Raw genomic sequence first — 16,985 nt, 5'->3', positions numbered from 1 at the left:
GTGATATTCTTCCCAATAACCCTAATCAGCCAAAAGTGAGGCATGCTTTAAAAATACTTGGCTAATACACGTCAAGACTGTCAATGTCATGGGAAGCAAGAAAAAACTGAGAAACTGTCACAGACCAAAAAAGACTGAAGAGACATGATGACTCAATGCAATGTGATATCTAGACTGGACTGGATCCTGGAACAGAGAAAGAACATTAGTAGAAAGACTGGTAAAATCCAAGTAAAGTCTGGAGTTGAGTTACTAGTAATGCACCAATGTTGGCTTCTTAGTCGTGACAAACATGCTGGGCCATGGTAATGTGAGATGTTAACATTGGGGGAAACTGGAGGAGGAAGATGTAGGAACTCTTCGTATTATCTTTGCAATTTTTCCTGCAAATCTAAGATTATTCCCGTATAAAAATAATTGTCAAAAACAGTAATAGTAAGAAGGCCCAAAAGGTGAAACAGATATTGGTGAAGCTCTTGTGGTATGAGTAGGGGTGCAGGGCCTGAGTCCTGAATGCTCAGCCTCTTCTCACTCCTCACTCCCTTCCAGGCTACCTCCCTCCTTCCCCAGGTCCCCAGGGTCCTCTGTCACATATTCTGAAAAGTACTGCCCTGCAGAATTAAATGCAAACTCCTCAACATGTCTTCTGGGGCCCTTCATATTCTCACCCTTGTCTAGCTTTCATCTTCATCATCTGTTGACCTCTTGCCTCCTATATTTATTTCTGTATTTATTTCTTTCATATATTTTGAAGGCACTTTCTTTTCTTCAAGCAGATCCTGATCTTCTTGTTGATTTTGAACATACTATTTTTTTTCAGCTTGGAAGACATTCTCAAGCTTATTCACCCTCAAAAACTCTTCAGAATTCATCTTAGAATTCAACTTAAGAGTGAGCCTTCTCTTGAAAGGCTCTAAGGCAAAGGGACACCTTTTTGAAACATTTCTACAATAGCACATAGTTCCTTCTAGTTGTCTGTGTGTGTGTGCCTGTAGACCTCTTGCCTACAAACAGTCCACAAGCTCCTTAAGGAGATGTCATTCGTCTCCCTTTGCCAAATGTCAACCACAGTACCTGCACATAGTAGGTATTCAATAACTGTCAAATAAATGAATGAATGGATGAATAAGAGTAGCAGTTTTATTGAAATTGGATTTTTTTTTGTAGCCCTTTAATTTATTTGAATCTAGTTGTCATGAAAATACAAATTCAACGTTTTAATAAGCAAATTTATCCCAGTTTGCTGGTTTAAAAGAAAAACATTGGCTTTTTAGGAGTAAGTACTAGCCTCAATTCAGCCAGCATGTATACAACATATTGAGAGTGGTTGGGTATTTTTTTCCTTTAAATAACAAAAATTTCACATGGTACGTACTTTACGGTAAATGAAATAGGTACTGTAGTGTTGCTTTTTCAGTCTGCTGGTGTTGGAAGTAGTTGTCAGTAAAGCTAGCTGCATACATTTATCTTCATTAGCCATTCCAAGGTGATGCTTTTTGATGCAGGTGGCCCAGCTCTTCCCAGGCACTTTAATTTGCCAATTATTGTACGCACTATCTGTAGAACAGATAGTGATTAGTTTCACATTTTGCTCACTGGGCAGCTTAATGTTCTTGTCACCTTACATTGAGTTTTAAATGTGCAAAGCGCAAAGAATGTGAAACATGTTTCTCAGACTTGGGGGTGGTAGTGGCTGTCATGCCTAGTAACTTGAATTACTCCTGGATACAGAAATTAAAGGGCCTGGTTCATTAACAAAAAATAAAATAATCTGACAAAAGTGCATCAAAAAAGGCAACATGAGTGTGTGTGTATAAAGGTTAGATGCATCTTTTCATTTTCTTTCACAAAAGCATCATTTGCTAGCGAAGCATCATTTGCTAGCGAAGCATCATTTGCTAGCATGTGGGATCTGAGTGCTAGTTTATTGGCTTAGATTACTATCGTTTAAAGAAAGAGAGAGATAACGGCAGGATCTTATTTAGAGAAGAGCATTCTACCTTAATAATTTTCTTCTTTGAGTATTCTAAGGCAACATAGGTCACCCAAAACAGAGAATGAGAGACACCAATTTTAACGTAACAACTATTCACTACCTTACATTTTGGACAATTTTGCTCTAGCTATGACTCATTAATGAAATTTTTTTTAACTGCCAGAGAAAGTTGAGAAGTTCCCTTTGGAAAAATCCAAAACCACACTTAGCAGTTTCGTCTGAGGTTCATTTGTTTAATTTCCTAGGAGTGAGGTTGACTCATTTATGGGGACTTAACCTAGTGCCGTTATTAGCAAAAAAGATTATTTAACATTTTAAGAAAACATGGGAAAATGCCAGACACATGGCATCCCAAACATAAACTTTATTTGCTACCCTCTTGAAGAATTTGTTTGCATATGATGTTGTTCACACCAGCGATAACAGAAAATGTATTTAATAACTACTCAGAATTAATATGCTGTAGTATGCATGGCTGCCTAATTTAATTTATCTCTGATTAAGCCTATTATGTTTGAGATCACTTTACAGAAGAGATTTTTTTGCCAGCTGTAAGCTTATTTGAATTGTAATATAAGTTAATAATGTGTGAAATAACCAGTGGTGCCTACTTCTAAATGTTAATTTTGCCAACTGACTTCCTGAGTTGCATACCCAGACCATTAATGGGCATTTAGTTAATATCTTACATGAAGACCAGCTATTGGAATAAATATGAGAATTAGCTATTTTAGTAGACAAATGGCACAGAAATTCTTTATTTCTGAAATCCAGAGGAAAGGCTTTTGCCTTATAAAAGTAATTGAAAATCAATGACTGATATCACATAACATCACATATAAAGTAACATGTACTTTTTACATGACTTGTGTTCTAAATTTATTTCTTCAACCCTAAGTCGTCTCACTGGATCAGATGGAGTGGGACCCCCGGGGTCCTCACTGTGTGATCAGGGCTCTTGGGTGGGCCCAGCACCAGAGGGAAGGGGCTTGGGCTATTGCTGTTCATTGGCTTGTTCTCCACATTACAGACCAAGCTTTGTATGTTTATCCAGAACCAATTGTTTCATCCGTCAGTCTAATCCTCTTTTTCAATGTCTTAAGTGATTAGCACCAAAAAAAGTGATTGGGCTAATCACATTCCCTTGCTCAGCAGTTGGCCTCATACAACGTTCTGTGCATCCTTAGATACAGTTTGTATGGCTCAGAATGCGAACTGTATTATTTGTATACATACTTAACTTTGGTAAACTGATTCCTCCCTACCCATTCTCAAACTGCTTTTGTCCCTTTTTGTAGTTCTTTTTTTGGCTCTCTAATTAACATTCCACCCAGTCTTCAAAGCCCCTTAAAAATCATACCTGCTCTATGAAGATTTCCTAACCATCCCAGGCCATGACCACGTCCTCATTGGTTGGCGGTGGGGTCATTTGCCTTGATCATGTAGTCACCTTTTGTATATTCTACTTATAGACTCTATGAGGACAGAGACCTTGTAATTTAAATCGTTATACCCCACGGTGCCTAATACAGTTTCTTGTAAGAAAAAAATATATATATCAATAGATGGTGGTGATTGATGTTCAGAATACAAACATGACAAGGGAGACGCTTATAGATCTTGAATCCTAGGTGAATAAATAAATGTAGTTGAATATGTAAAGTCAGTTTGCGGGTTTTCATTTGTTTTAAAGTTGAAGTAGAAACTTGCATGTAATAATTAACAAGTCAGAGATCACAAAGTAGATTTCTCCTTGCTTTAAACAGCTCTTACTAGGCCTATAGTTTGAATCTCAGCATGTGTGTAAAGTAGTGTTTCGTAACCCTGACTTACATGAGAATTGGCTGGGGAACTTCAAACATGTATGCCCATGACAAGGACTCACCTTCAAATAAGTTAAATCAGGGAGCACTTTTTAAAAAGCTAACCAGATAATTTTAGTAAGAAACCAGAATTGAGAACCACCAGTGTAAAGGAAACTTAAAGGTCATTAAATTCATATATCCATCTGGTGTTTGATTGTTATATACAGCTGTTTAGCAATGAAAGAAGAGTGTTTCTAATAGGATGAAAATTGCAGCTCTCTGGTGCAGGTTTCCGTGCCATATCTGATCCTTCTCTGAAGCTAACACCCAAGGTGACCTACTATCTTGGTTTGTAGAGAGTTATCCCTTTTTTTTTTTTTTTTTTTTTTTTTTTGAGATGGAGTCACACTGTCGCCCAGGCTGGAGTGCAGTGGCGTGATCTCCACTCACTGCAAGCTCCGCCTTCAGGGTTCACGCCAGTCTCCTGCCTCAGCCTCCTGAGTAGCTGGGACTGCAGGCGCCCGCCACCACGCCCGGCTAATTTTTCATATTTTTAGTAGAGACAGTGTTTCACCGTGTTAGCCAGGATAGTCTCCATCTCCTGACCTCGTGATCCACCCGCCTCTGCCTCCTAAAGTGTGGAATAACAGGCATGAGCCACCGCGCCAGGCCACTATCCCATTTTTTTAACACAGAAAGATCCACGTAGTAGGAAACTCCTTATTACTGGGCAAACCAGGACAGTTGGTCATCCTATTACCAACACTTATTACTTGGATACCACAGAGGTGGTTTTGGATAAATTTCCCCTTGAGAGGAAGTGGGGTTTCTGATAGAATTTTTAATGAAAAAAATAGAACACTTTAAAACTTTAGCAGCCTTGAGGGGAAAGAGACATATCAAGAGAAAAAGGGAAAACATTGCAATAGGTTCTCATAGAATTTCTGCAGTTAAGATGAAGGAGGGGGATTATGGCATGTAATTAATTAAAGAACATCAACATATTCATTCACTTTTATCTCTGTTATGTAGGTAAATTAAGGATAATTTTGTAACATAAGAAGGCATGGAGCAAAAATCCCAAACTTGTAAATATAATTAACTAAACAATAAGCCCCTTGAGGATAGCTTTTTCTTGTTGTTGTTTTTGGGTGTTTTTTATTTTTTGTTTCTTTGAGACGGAGTCTCGCTCTGTCGCCCAGGCTGTAGTGCAGTGGTGCGATCTCGGCTCACTGCAAGCTCCGCCTTCCGGGTTCAAGAGATTCTCCTGCCTCAGCCTCCCGAGTAGCTGGGACCACAGGTGCCGCCACCACGCCCAGCTAATTTTTTTGTAGTCTTAGTGGAGATGGGGTTTCACCGTGTTGGTCAGGCTGGCCTCAGACTCCTGACTTCGTGATCCACCCGTCTCGGCCTCCCAAAGTGCTGGGATTATAGGTGGGAGCCACCGCACCCAGCTGAGGATAGTTATTTTTACAAAGAGAAACCAAAGCGTTATTGACAGCTACATGGAAAATTACTGACAGAACTAACCTATGGCTCCTTTCTGGTAGGATCTTTGGCCCTTTTCCTACTACACATCCTTTTAGTCCCAGTGACATTTAGCATAGTACCCTCCTTTCAGATAAAAATAAGTGTTGTTGGATTGATAGAAAAATGAAAGTGTTTTGCTAACAAAAATACTTTTAGCAGTTTGTTGTATAACTATAGCATTAAAATTTTTTCATCATGAATGTCCATTTGAGTTTTATGCTGATATCATGGGCAACCTAAGGATTAACTTATCTCAGTTATTTTCTGTTTTGATTGATCACTGGGTAGCCAGTCTGACCACTACATAGTTGATTCATGTTACTTATTGATTGCCAAAATTGCCAGAGGTACCCCGGTCATTTAACTGTCTTTATAATCAAATCAAATCCACTATGCAGCAGTTCAGTCAATGGTTTGGTGTTCATCTGTCTAAAATGTTGATGGTACCACATAGGGACAAGATATTAAGCTATACTTAAAAAGTAGCTCATTTCATTAAATCATAATAGATTTTTCTCCCATTCTAAAATTTGTATGCTGCTGTAGGAGAAAGCATCAATCAATAAAATTTATAATATATTCTGTTTTCCTTTTCTTCCTTAAAACATTTAGCTGAAGTTGTAGAAACTCAGAGAAACATATGTTAGAGTGGGAAGTTGAGATAATCTCATCCAGTCTTTTCCAAAGTATGTCAATAAATATTACCTGAAACAAAAGAAAAAAGGGGGAGAGTCTGTAGTCAAGTAAGTTTGTATAATGGAAGGTAAAACAAAATGGGACCGATGCCTTGAATATACTCATATGTGTTTCAGAGCTTCAAGAATGGGGGAGGGGGAGGCATGAGATGATCAAGGTATGTTTCAAAATCATCTAACCACAGAACTCTTTGTCATGAACACTCGGAGGGACTTCATCTAGTCTCCTAATTTTGTAGTTAAACAAATAGAATTCCAAAGGGGTCAAGAAACTGATTGATTTTGGGACAAATACTTTCTTTTATTGTTTTTGTCCAGTCATCCCTTTCCCCTACTTATATAAAAGTAGATATCAATATATTGATTTTCTTAATATAATCAATATATCAATATAATCAATATAATGATTTTCTTAATTTTCTATAAGAGCTCTGCACACCCCTTTTCAGTGGCTAATTGATGCATTGCTTCCAGGTGACCAGCTTACCAGTGATGTGATGCCTAAAAATGGAAATGAAAAACTAGTCACTTGGAAAAGATGTACTTTTAAAGGGCTTAAGGTTTCAATATCATCTCATATTCTGATTTGAATAGCTTTTTTTAAATTGGATAGCTACAATATGCCAGGTTCTTTATATGCATTGTATGATTTAATTCTCATAAAATCCTGCAAAATAGAGAATATGTCAATTTTCCTATTGAGGAGTTTATTTAGTAAATGGAAGGCGGGGGATTTAAAATAAGGTCAGTCTGACTGTAAAGTTGAGCATCTTGTTAAGCTCAAAGATATGATGATGGCTACATTGGAAGTGATGTTGTTGACAACATAGTTAACTTTTTTAAAAAAGTTGTTGGTCCACAATTGAGTATGACAGAGGATAGAGGACTACATAATTTGAGGTAGACAAATTTATAAGAAATATAATCAGGAAAATAAACATACATTCAAGTAAAAGGATTACCTGCAAGCAGACATAAATTTCTTTGGGAGATGAGGGGAGGAATACACACATATATACCTTGGTACATACATATATGCATACATTCTTGAGCCAAAAAGTAGATATATTCAGAGCGATAAGGGTCAGTATATAGTTAAAAGTTGATCTGGACATGTAATTGTGAGAATTTATTATATGATAGGTTTTGTTGCAGGCTGTACTGCTTTTCATATGCATTTGTGTACATTTTGTTGAATGATAAAATGTAGTTTGACCATTAACATTCAATGACATAAATTCCTTAACTGCCTTCCAAGTCAGTGATCATTGTTTGGAATTATCTTAAAGTCAGATGATTTTCTGAAATTTGTCCTCTTACCAAGTGAACGTACATAGCTTTTCTTAGTATAGGTATTTAGTTGGGCCAGTCTTCCTGCTGTTCTATTTTAAAATGTTTTATGTCTGTTTCCTTTTTCTCCTTCCCCCCTCCCTCCCTTTCTCCTTTCTTTCTTCCCTCCTCCTTGTATTCTTCCTTCCTTCTTTTGATAAACTGATGTGCGTCTACCTCAAATTGATTATTTGTCCAAACTTCTGCAGCCAAGATAACAAAATGTTGTTATCTGGATAAAGATAAAATTTATGGAAAGTCAACTTGACTTTGCCTGATAATCCCTAAAAAATAACAAAGAAGTAAAATGATTTTGTCAATACCCTCCTTAAAAGTAGTTGTGAGGTGGTTAGTAGTTGATTTCAGGTAACTCATAAAGTTCTCTGGACGAACAAACTAGACCAAAACAAAATACATAAGTACATATAACTACAAAATAAAATGTATAACACTAGAAACTTCTGGTTTTATTAGATTGAACACATGCTTTCATATATTCCTGTTCCAGAAATCTCACTAAAATTACTCTCACTAAAATTAATAAAGAATAAAAAATAAATCTCACTAAAATTAGTAAATAATAAAAAATAAATCTCACTGAAATTAGTAAGGAATTTTAAAAAACAAGGGGAGGGGGGAGGGATGGCATTAGGAGATATACCTAATGTAAATGACGAGTTAATGGGTGCAGCACACCAACATGACACATGTATACATATGTAACAAACCTGCATGTTGTGCACATACCCTAGAACTTAAAGTATAATAAAAAATAAAAATAAATAAATAAATAAAAACGGCCGGGCGCAGTGACTCACGCCTGTAATCCCAGCACTTTGGGAGGCCGAGGCGGGTGGATCACAAGTTCAGGAGATCAAGACCAGCCTGGCTAACACGGTGAAACCCCGTCTCTACTAAAAATACAAAACACTTAGCCAGGTGTGGTGGCGGACGCCTGTAGTCCCAGCTACTCCAGCTGGGAGGCGGAGCTTGCAGTGAGCCGAGATCGGACCACTGCACTCCAGCCTGGGTGACAGAGGGAGGCTCCGTCTCCAAAAAACAAAACAAAACAAAACCCATAAAGCAGGGACACAAAGCAAATGAGACAGAACAAACAGAGGAGAGGCTACTGAACGTGAGATGTCAGGCAATTTGTGGAAGACGGCGGTGATGGAGGAGGAATAGCTGAGGTGCATTGAGCGAAGTCTTCACATTCATGCACGGGTCGCTGCGGAGGCTTTGGAGTTTTGAGACTGGAAAAAGGAGAATCGATTGCCAGGAGCTTCAGAGCAGCCTAGTATATGGAGTAGGTAGGCCCTGCCCTCCCTAGCTCACACTGCCACTACCAATTCCCCATCCCTGTGTGAAGCATCAGGGATAGTCTTAGGCTACATTGAATCAGAGATACTCTGGACTCAGGGATTAGGCCCAGGAGAGAGGATGAAACTCCACCGAAAGAACAGGTGAAACCCTCCTGGACTATTCCCTGACATAGCTCCCAGGGAACCTACAGCTAGGGACTGGCTCCTTAGGCAAGGGTTTGGAGATTCTTATCTGCAGAAATTCAGTCCAGAAAATGACTGATTGGCAGAGTCCCTGTTGAAATGGTAAGATTCCCCACTCTGTTACCTCAGAGGGATGCCAGTCAAGGAAAAAGCACACCCTGTCTACACTCAGGGTTTCCCTTGGAAACTGGACCCACCGTTTTTAAATATAAATGAATTATTTGTTTCATATATAATATATATATATGAAATAAATATATATATTTCTTAAATATAAATGAGTAATGAAGGGCCACCCGATATTTGAGGCTATCCACTGACATAAAATATAGAATAAAATATAGAGATCAAAACAGAGAAAGGGGCTAAAGGGGCTCAGAGAAGATACAGATATTTCAGGAAGCAAATGAAAAGCTTTTAAAAACCTATAGTAACTTCAGAAAGATGAGAGACACTGTTGTATATATAAAATAAAAAGTATTCTGTAGAACAGGAACAATTAGAAAATAAGAAGGAGGTATTGGAAATTAAACGTATAGAAGAATATGAAATGATTCAGAGGTATAGAAGTGAAACTTTCTAGAAAGTAGATAGTCCAAACGTTTTCACACTGCTGATAAAGACACACCCAAGATTGAATAATTTATTTAAAAAAGAGGTTTAATGGACTCACAGTTTCACATGGCTGGGGAGGCCTCATAATCATGGCAGAAAGCAAGGAAAGAACAAAGTCACATCTTACATGGTGGCAGGCAAAGAGAGAATGAGAAGCAAGCAAAAGGGATTTTCCCCTTATAAAACTGTCAGATCTCATGAGACTTATTCACTCCCATGAGAACAGTATGGGGGAAACCACCCCCCATGATTCAAGTATCTCCCACTGGGTCCCTCCCACAACACATGGAAATTATGGGAGCTACAATTTAAGATGAGATTTGGATGGGAACACAGCCAAACCATATTAGATGGAGATGGGGTGAGGTGAGAAATGTAGTGGATTAATCCACAAGGTTCCACATTTTACCATAGGCATGCCAGAAGGAGAAAACAAGAAAAAAATGGTTCAGAGACAAGTACTAAAGAATAATAGAAGAATTGTCAAAATGGAACAATGCTGTTTTCCAGATTTTGAGACACTATAAAGTGCCCAAAATGATGGGTAAGAAAAGATTCTCGTTAGCTCATTAGGGTTCTTTACTCTGAGACTTCAGAATACCAGGATTAAAGAGAAGATTCCAAAACATTCCAGAGGAGTAACACAGGTCACATGTAAAAGATCATACTTGGTAAAAAGAATAGTAGTGGCCTGAGACTGCAAGACTGGAAGCTAGAAGACAATGAAGTACAGCCTAAAAATTTTGAGGGAAAATTACATTTTACTTAAAATTCAATTACAAGTTTAACTCACAAACAAGTATGAGAGTAGCATTAAGACATTTTCAGACACACAAGGTCTCAACAAATTCACCTCCCATGTACCTTTTCTCAGGAAGCTACTAAAGAATGTGCTCTACAAAAATGAGGATGTAAACCAACAAAGAGGAAACCATGGGATCCCGGAAACGGAGGCTCCAACACAGGAGAGAGGCACAGGGATTTCGCAAGATGGTGTTAAAAAGAAGTCCCAGGACAACAGGCGGGCATCTGGCCTGGAAAACCCCTAGACCCCAGAGGGGCTGGACGGGAGGTTCCTCCAGGGAAAAAGAGATCCAGGAGCCTAACCAGTGGGCTAATTGTGTAAAAAAAAAAAATGGTTTCAATATAAGTTCTGTAGTTATTTTGGATAGTTCATGAACAGTTCATGATAGATACACAAAAGAGGTAAGCAAAATAAAAGACAACACCAGGAAAAATAAGATGTTGAACAACATCGAACACATACTCTTTTACTACTTGTCTCGGTAGTAAACAATATTATATGGTCATAGTAAGGTAAACTAGAATATCAGTTTAACCCCAAGTTGCTATTTAACCCACTGGAAAGATCAGGGAAGAAAACTTGGGAGCATGTGATAGTATCAGAGTGCTAAATTTTCCTCATTCTGCATAGTAGTAAGACAGATAATCTCTAAAAATGATAATAAATATTAGTATACACACAGTACTTAAGTATAGGGATAGCATAGTTCAAAGTGGTTTCCTCTCCCATGGTGAAATTCAACCTCCTAGTTACAGTTGCTGGACAGTGCTAGTTTTCCTGTGCTGGACAAGACTATAGATTAACCAAACCAAGAACAATTGGTTGCAGCGAAAGTCTTACCTATATAATCTGGAAAATAAACATCTTTCATAATAAAAGCAAAAAAACAAAAAGTTTCCCTTGAGAAGCAGGAAGGGGGAGTGGTAGGCAAAGTGGGGGAAGGGAGTATTCTTTTTTGATTATAGACCTTGTATTACTATTCACCTTTTTAAACTATGGGCATATATTACTTTAACAAATGCTAAGCTGATTTTTAAAAATTACTGGAAAAAGAAGTAGAAATTATAAAACCAACATGCACAATGCTCCCCTACCCCCACCAAATAAAGCAAAAACAAAAGAGGAAGAAGCTGATGGTAATTTTTTAATCTTTTAAAACTCGTTTATCTATCTCCTATCTAATAGCAAAGTAGGACTCAGGACCCTCTGCCAGTCTTACTCCAATCAACATTTCCTGTCATCTACACCTACTCCCCACATTCGTTAAGCTAAGCAGGGCTACTTCATGTTTCCTATACAACACCTGTATTTTCCTTTACCTGGGCCTTTGCTTGTAGTGCAGTTATTGTTCACCTTCCATTCACACATATTCCTAACACACACACACACTCACATACACTTATCCTTTACCAAGGTCCCCTTGTAGCACCTCCATCCCTTGCACACTTCCCTACCTATTTACATGTTGGCTCTAAAAGCTCTCTGAGGGATCTTTGAGGGACCCCAGATAATAGTGTTCTCCCCTTTCTTTTCATTCCTGCTGTATTGCCTTTAACACCAGAGGACAAGAACCATATTGCACTGGTATTTGTTCCTCCTATAGTGCCAGGCAGAGTGCTGGCATATTCCAGGGATCGCCTCAGATATTAATCAATTGGATAAATTAATCTTGCATTAAAGGTGAAATCCACTCTGTCATATGGTCCAGTGCTACACATCTCTATCTGCAAAAGTAAACATCACTAGAATGTATGGCTTTTTGTTTTTGTTTTAAGGAAGCTCATGTGCTTTCCTCCTAAGCATGGAGAGCATGCACAGAGCCCAGAGGGTAAACCGCACCCTAAAAGTTTGCTTATACTTCCTTCGTGGGGAATGTGGAAAGGTTGCAAGTTTTTATTGGACTCTGCAAGGCTACAGGTAGCTTGGCACTGATGTTGCTGTGGGAAGGATGTCACTTAGGTCTCCAACTGAAGAATCACCTACATATGACCCTGGGCCTGGTGGACAACAGCACAGCCTAAGATATGGCAGGAAAATGGAAACCCTGTCATGAGGCCAGAACAGGAAAATAAAAAAGGAAGTTCACAAATACTGAATGATAATAGCAAGCGTAGCACAGCTAGGACTTTCAATCATAGCTTCCCATGCTTAGTTTAGGTTTCCTTCTATTTAATCAGGCTTTATACCACAAGTCCCAAGTCTCTTTTATAACCATTCAAATGATCATCTAACAGACTATAACAGGATTAATCTAAAACATCCGCCTATGGAAATAACAAAAGCCCAGCAATATTATGACACATGCAAACAATGGAGTGCAATGGAGACTTTAAAAAGAATAAGGTAGGCTAGGGTGGTGGCTCATGCCTGTAATCCCAACACTTTGGGAGGATGAGGTGGGTGGATCACTTGAGGTCAGGAGTTTGAGACCAACCTGGTCAACATAGGGAAACCCAATCTCTACTAAAAATACAAAAATTAGCCAGGCGTGGTGGTAGGCACCTGTAATCCCAGCTACCGGGGAGGCTGAGGCAGGAAAAGGGCTTGAACCCAGGAGACAGAGGTTGCAGTGAGCCGAGATCATGCCACTGCACTCCATCCTGGGTGACAGAGAGAGACTCCATCTCAAAATAAATAGATAGATACAATGATAGACTGGATAAAGAAATGTAGCACATATGCACCATGGAATACTATGCAGCCATAAAAAAGGATAAGTTCATGTTCTTTGCAGGGACATGGATGAAGCCAGAAACTATCATCCTCAGTGAACTAACACAAGAACAGAAAACCATACACTGCATGTTCTCACTCATAAGTGGGAGCTCAACAATTAGAACACATGGACACAGGGAGGGGAACATCACACACTGGGGCCTGTTCGGGGATGGGGGGCAAGGGGAGGAGAACATTAGGAGAAATACCTAATGTAGATGACGGGTTGATGGGTGCAGCAAACCACCATGGCACGTGTATACACGTTCTGCACATGTATCCCAGAACTTAAAGTATAATTTAAAAAGAGAGAGAGAGAGAAAGAAAAGAAAGGAGGAAGGAAAGAAAGAAAAAGATCTGTAAGCCCTGCTGTGGTGAAGCATTTAATACATACTGTTAAAGGAAAGAGTAAGTGTGGAATAGGATTACCTCCTTCAGGTCTCTACTCAACTGTCAGCTTTCCAATGAGGCCTTCCTTAACTACTGAATTTGTACTTGAAAACGTTTTGTCCCCTCTCCCCTTTTTCTCCATTAGCATTTATCCCCATCTGACATAATTGATAACTTATTTGTTTATTTGTGATGCTATCTTCATACTGGAATATAATGTACACAAGGGATTTTGTCTGTTTTATTTACTGCTTTTCCCCAAGTGCCTAGAATAACCAAATGAATGAATTTATATGAGAAACATTTATTATTTGCATAGAAACAGTTCTGGAAGGCTATACAAACTTCATAGTAGTTGTCTGTGAGCAGTAGAAGTAGGAGACTAGGAGCAAGACTAACTTTTTCTTGTATATATCTTACCATGTACATGTATGTATCTTTTTTTAAATAAAAACACTGGTTTTATAGGGAATCCCATTTCAAGTGTTTTGTGAAGGCTGTGATAAAATAATAACTTATTAATAAACACCATTTACTTCTAATTGTGGGATAATCAATAGCATTCTTAATTTCTCTTCTTTCCAGAAGTCAGGTTATAAATGGGCCACTATTCAAGTTTATGGGCTTTATATTTTATGAAGCCTTTACTAACAGACTTTTTATTTTCCATCAGAGCAGTGCCATGTATACTTACATTGTGGTGGGGGAAAGTTGGATTTTTAGGCCAGATAACATTTATGTCTTCTGCCTTTTAACTAAATGACCTAGAGCAGGTTACTTAACCAGCCTGCGTTCCCTTACCTATAAATTGGGATAATTTTCCCACTAGCAAAGGCTGCCCTTAAAGCAAAACAAGACCAAATATATATATTCAATGCCTTGCAGCATCTGGTTCAAGGTAGGACTCAGTATGTAAGATCCTTCCCCTTTCCTGACAGAAGATGAGCCAGAGAGAACACCTTTAGTGATATTTTCCCTTCTAACTACTCAAAATGTGGTCCCAACATCACCAAGAAGTTTGAGAAATGCAAGTCTCAACCTTTACCTAATTGAATGAGTCAGAATCTGCAGTTTAACAAAATACCCGGGTGATCTCTGGGGACAGTGAAGTTTGAAAAGCTCTGTTTTCAGGTTTCTTATAGCAGTGTTTCAGACAGGCTTCTATTAATCATGTTGTTGCTGTTTAAAAAATTTCTGTATTTTACAATGCTTTGACATCTTGGGGCCTTGTGGACTTGGGATGCTCAACCTTCCAGGGTCAGCTGATTCCTAGAGACAGTAAACGTCTTGCCTGTGAGCTTGCCTTTGATATTCAAGCCAACCAATCCTGAGTCCATGCCACTACCTGCTTCCTTTTATCAGGCTCCTGTGATCCAGAACACTATTTACCTGCCCTGAATCACTCCAGGGCCAGGTACTGCATGTCTAGGAAACCCCCCTATACCACAGAGCCTGCTGAAATGACTCAAATTAGCTGTCCTAAAGCTGCTTACTCTGTCTTGCCTGTTCTTTCCATGGAAACCATAATAAAGGCCCTTGCCCACATTTTCCCCTTCTTTCCTCTGCCTCCTACTGACCCTGGTGGCCCAGTATGGTCTGACATGCCTGCTTTTCTTGGGAACTGTGACAAACTGTCCTCTCAATGGCAGTCACCTCATCTGTTGCCCTCGTCGTACCTGAATAAAACCAAAACCCCAGGTACATTTTTTTTAAAAACTGCCCTTGTAAGCTTCTTAGTTGAACTCTTCCTGCCATCTGCCACCCCCCACTTCACCTTGCAAATTTAAGGTTTATTTGGAGAGGTGTGAGGGTGTCCAGCAGAGCCCGATTTTCTGGCTGGGGATGGCCAACAAGCCAAAATCCATGAGGATACTAAGCTACCTCATCAGCCGGAACTTACTTTTAAATAAAGATGATCAGGGATAACCGCACAGAAGGTTGTAAATCTGCTTAATATCGTATGACTATATTGAATGCCAATAATACTCCTTAAGCACAAGCTTTGAACACTTCCAAACTTGCTATTACAAATGATCAATTTTTGCTCATTTGCTATTACAAATGATTCCATTGCTATTACAATGATTCCATTACCTCCGAGGTAATGGAACCATTTTAATTGAAACAAACTTATTTACGGTATTCTGAAATGTCAAAAACAAGTGAAAACCTGCCATTCCATCCTTTCATCTTTCACTGTGGCCTCTTAATATGGCATATATGCTTTAGAGAGAAATAACTCCTGCCAGGGCGCAGCTATTATGTTACCAAGCAGCTTCCCTTCCCTTCCTACATTTGCGTTTACCTGTTATCTCTTTGGTTGTAGAAAGTATCTTGATATATGGAAGTGAGCTGACTGAAGCTGAGGTTAATAAAAGCAAGTGTTAAAAGAACATAAAAGGGACTTTTCTCTCTGTGACTCAAACAAAAAAAAAATACAATAAGAAGTATCTATTTTAGAAGTATTTCATGTTTGTTAGGGAAGACTGTGAGAATAGAAGATATGAACTTTTGCCTTATGAAAGTTATTTTACTACAGTTTTATTAAGAAATTAAAATGTGTTTAACACCTTTTCATTCAAAATATTAGAAAAGGAAACTTTCCACTGATTGTTTTATGATCATCAGTTTTGTTTCCATAAGAAATACACCCATTTATTATTCCCTTAAAAAGAAACTGCAGGTAGCAGGATTTTGCTCCCCATAACTGGCCTTGTCAGATTGAACATTACTGCCCAAGCAGTGGATAAAATGTGACTTGTAGCCTGCATGAATCACAGTGTCCCCTGAAACCGCTTGTTTCTAGGAGGGATTTTGTTTGATCACTCCTTGACCCTTTTCCAAGAAACCTAATTTGCCCAAGGGAGTCTCACACTGGAAAACAGTGTTTGCGTCTGCTTAGGGAAATGTGCCTGAAATAATGACTTATTTAGAACTGAGAACAGAATGGAATGGAACGGATTGATAAGCCAGTTTGAGCAGGCAGAAAGCGACTTGGGCCTCTCAACTCTTATAAAAGGAGCTCAGCAGCGAAGCACTTTGCCTACACTGTATCTGGCAAGGCCCATCTTCATTCAACAAACATTGTCTCTGTGAACTCTGTGCAAAATTCTTACTCTTATAAATGCCTTAAGGCATGCCATTTCATTTTAAGTTTCACTGACACTTCTAAGATGGTGCGGATTTCTCGATTCAGCCCTGCAGACCCCAGTGTAGAAATTGCTCTCCAAGGTATGTTACCCGTTTTAAACTCAGTCGCGTCCGTTTAGATGGCTGCAGAATGCTTGTTGGTGGTGATGCTGCTCAGAGTTAAAGTACTTTCTTGGCTGCCAGGAGAGTTGGCGAGTGTGCTGGTGCATGGATTACCCAAAGAGGGGGCTTGACTCAGCTTCTTTCTCACTTACTGAACTGAAAATGAACCAGCAGTCAAAAGTGGGGAGGTGACATCTCATCTAGAGGAATGAAGAATGAGTTGAGGCAAAAAAGGGAAAAAAAGCAAAGAAAGAACTTTACCACTGGATTGCTCTTTGGGCTGCTGCCATTTCCTGTTTCTTTTGCTTTTTCTTTTTTCTCTTCACTTTTCTGCCAATAAAATATAGT

The 16,985-nt window shown here is 38.9% G+C and overlaps 1 protein-coding gene and 1 long non-coding RNA gene across 9 annotated transcripts in view; one reads left to right on the top strand and one right to left on the bottom strand.

The window, feature by feature from the left end:
• Nucleotides 1-16,985, top strand: part of ENOX1 (ecto-NOX disulfide-thiol exchanger 1) — a 494,357-nt gene that overhangs the window by 235,577 nt on the left and 241,795 nt on the right. For 6 of the 8 annotated variants that reach the window (XR_012426899.1, XR_012426901.1, XR_012426900.1 and 3 more), the window contains exon 1: nucleotides 16,427-16,616. The exons of the other annotated variants lie outside the window; for them this stretch is intronic. Coding sequence is in view for 3 of the 6 variants with exons in the window: in XM_015439217.4 (XP_015294703.2) it covers nucleotides 16,559-16,616 (58 nt within the window). In the remaining 3 variants the exon portion in view is untranslated. Of the gene's footprint in view, nucleotides 1-16,426; nucleotides 16,617-16,985 lie in introns of those variants that run through there. 8 annotated transcript variants of the gene reach the window in all.
• Nucleotides 5,474-16,646, bottom strand: LOC135968103 (uncharacterized). Its single transcript, XR_010582576.1, has 4 exons — nucleotides 16,550-16,646; nucleotides 10,144-10,187; nucleotides 6,514-6,527; nucleotides 5,474-6,036 (listed from the first exon to the last, which is right to left on the bottom strand). It is a non-coding gene; the product is annotated as an uncharacterized lncRNA (long non-coding RNA).

This window comes from Macaca fascicularis, chromosome 17, assembly GCF_037993035.2.
Source record: "Macaca fascicularis isolate 582-1 chromosome 17, T2T-MFA8v1.1".
Lineage (NCBI taxonomy): Eukaryota > Metazoa > Chordata > Mammalia > Primates > Cercopithecidae > Macaca > Macaca fascicularis.
Note: the sequence above shows the minus strand (reverse complement) of the source record. Positions and strands in the feature narration are given on the sequence as shown.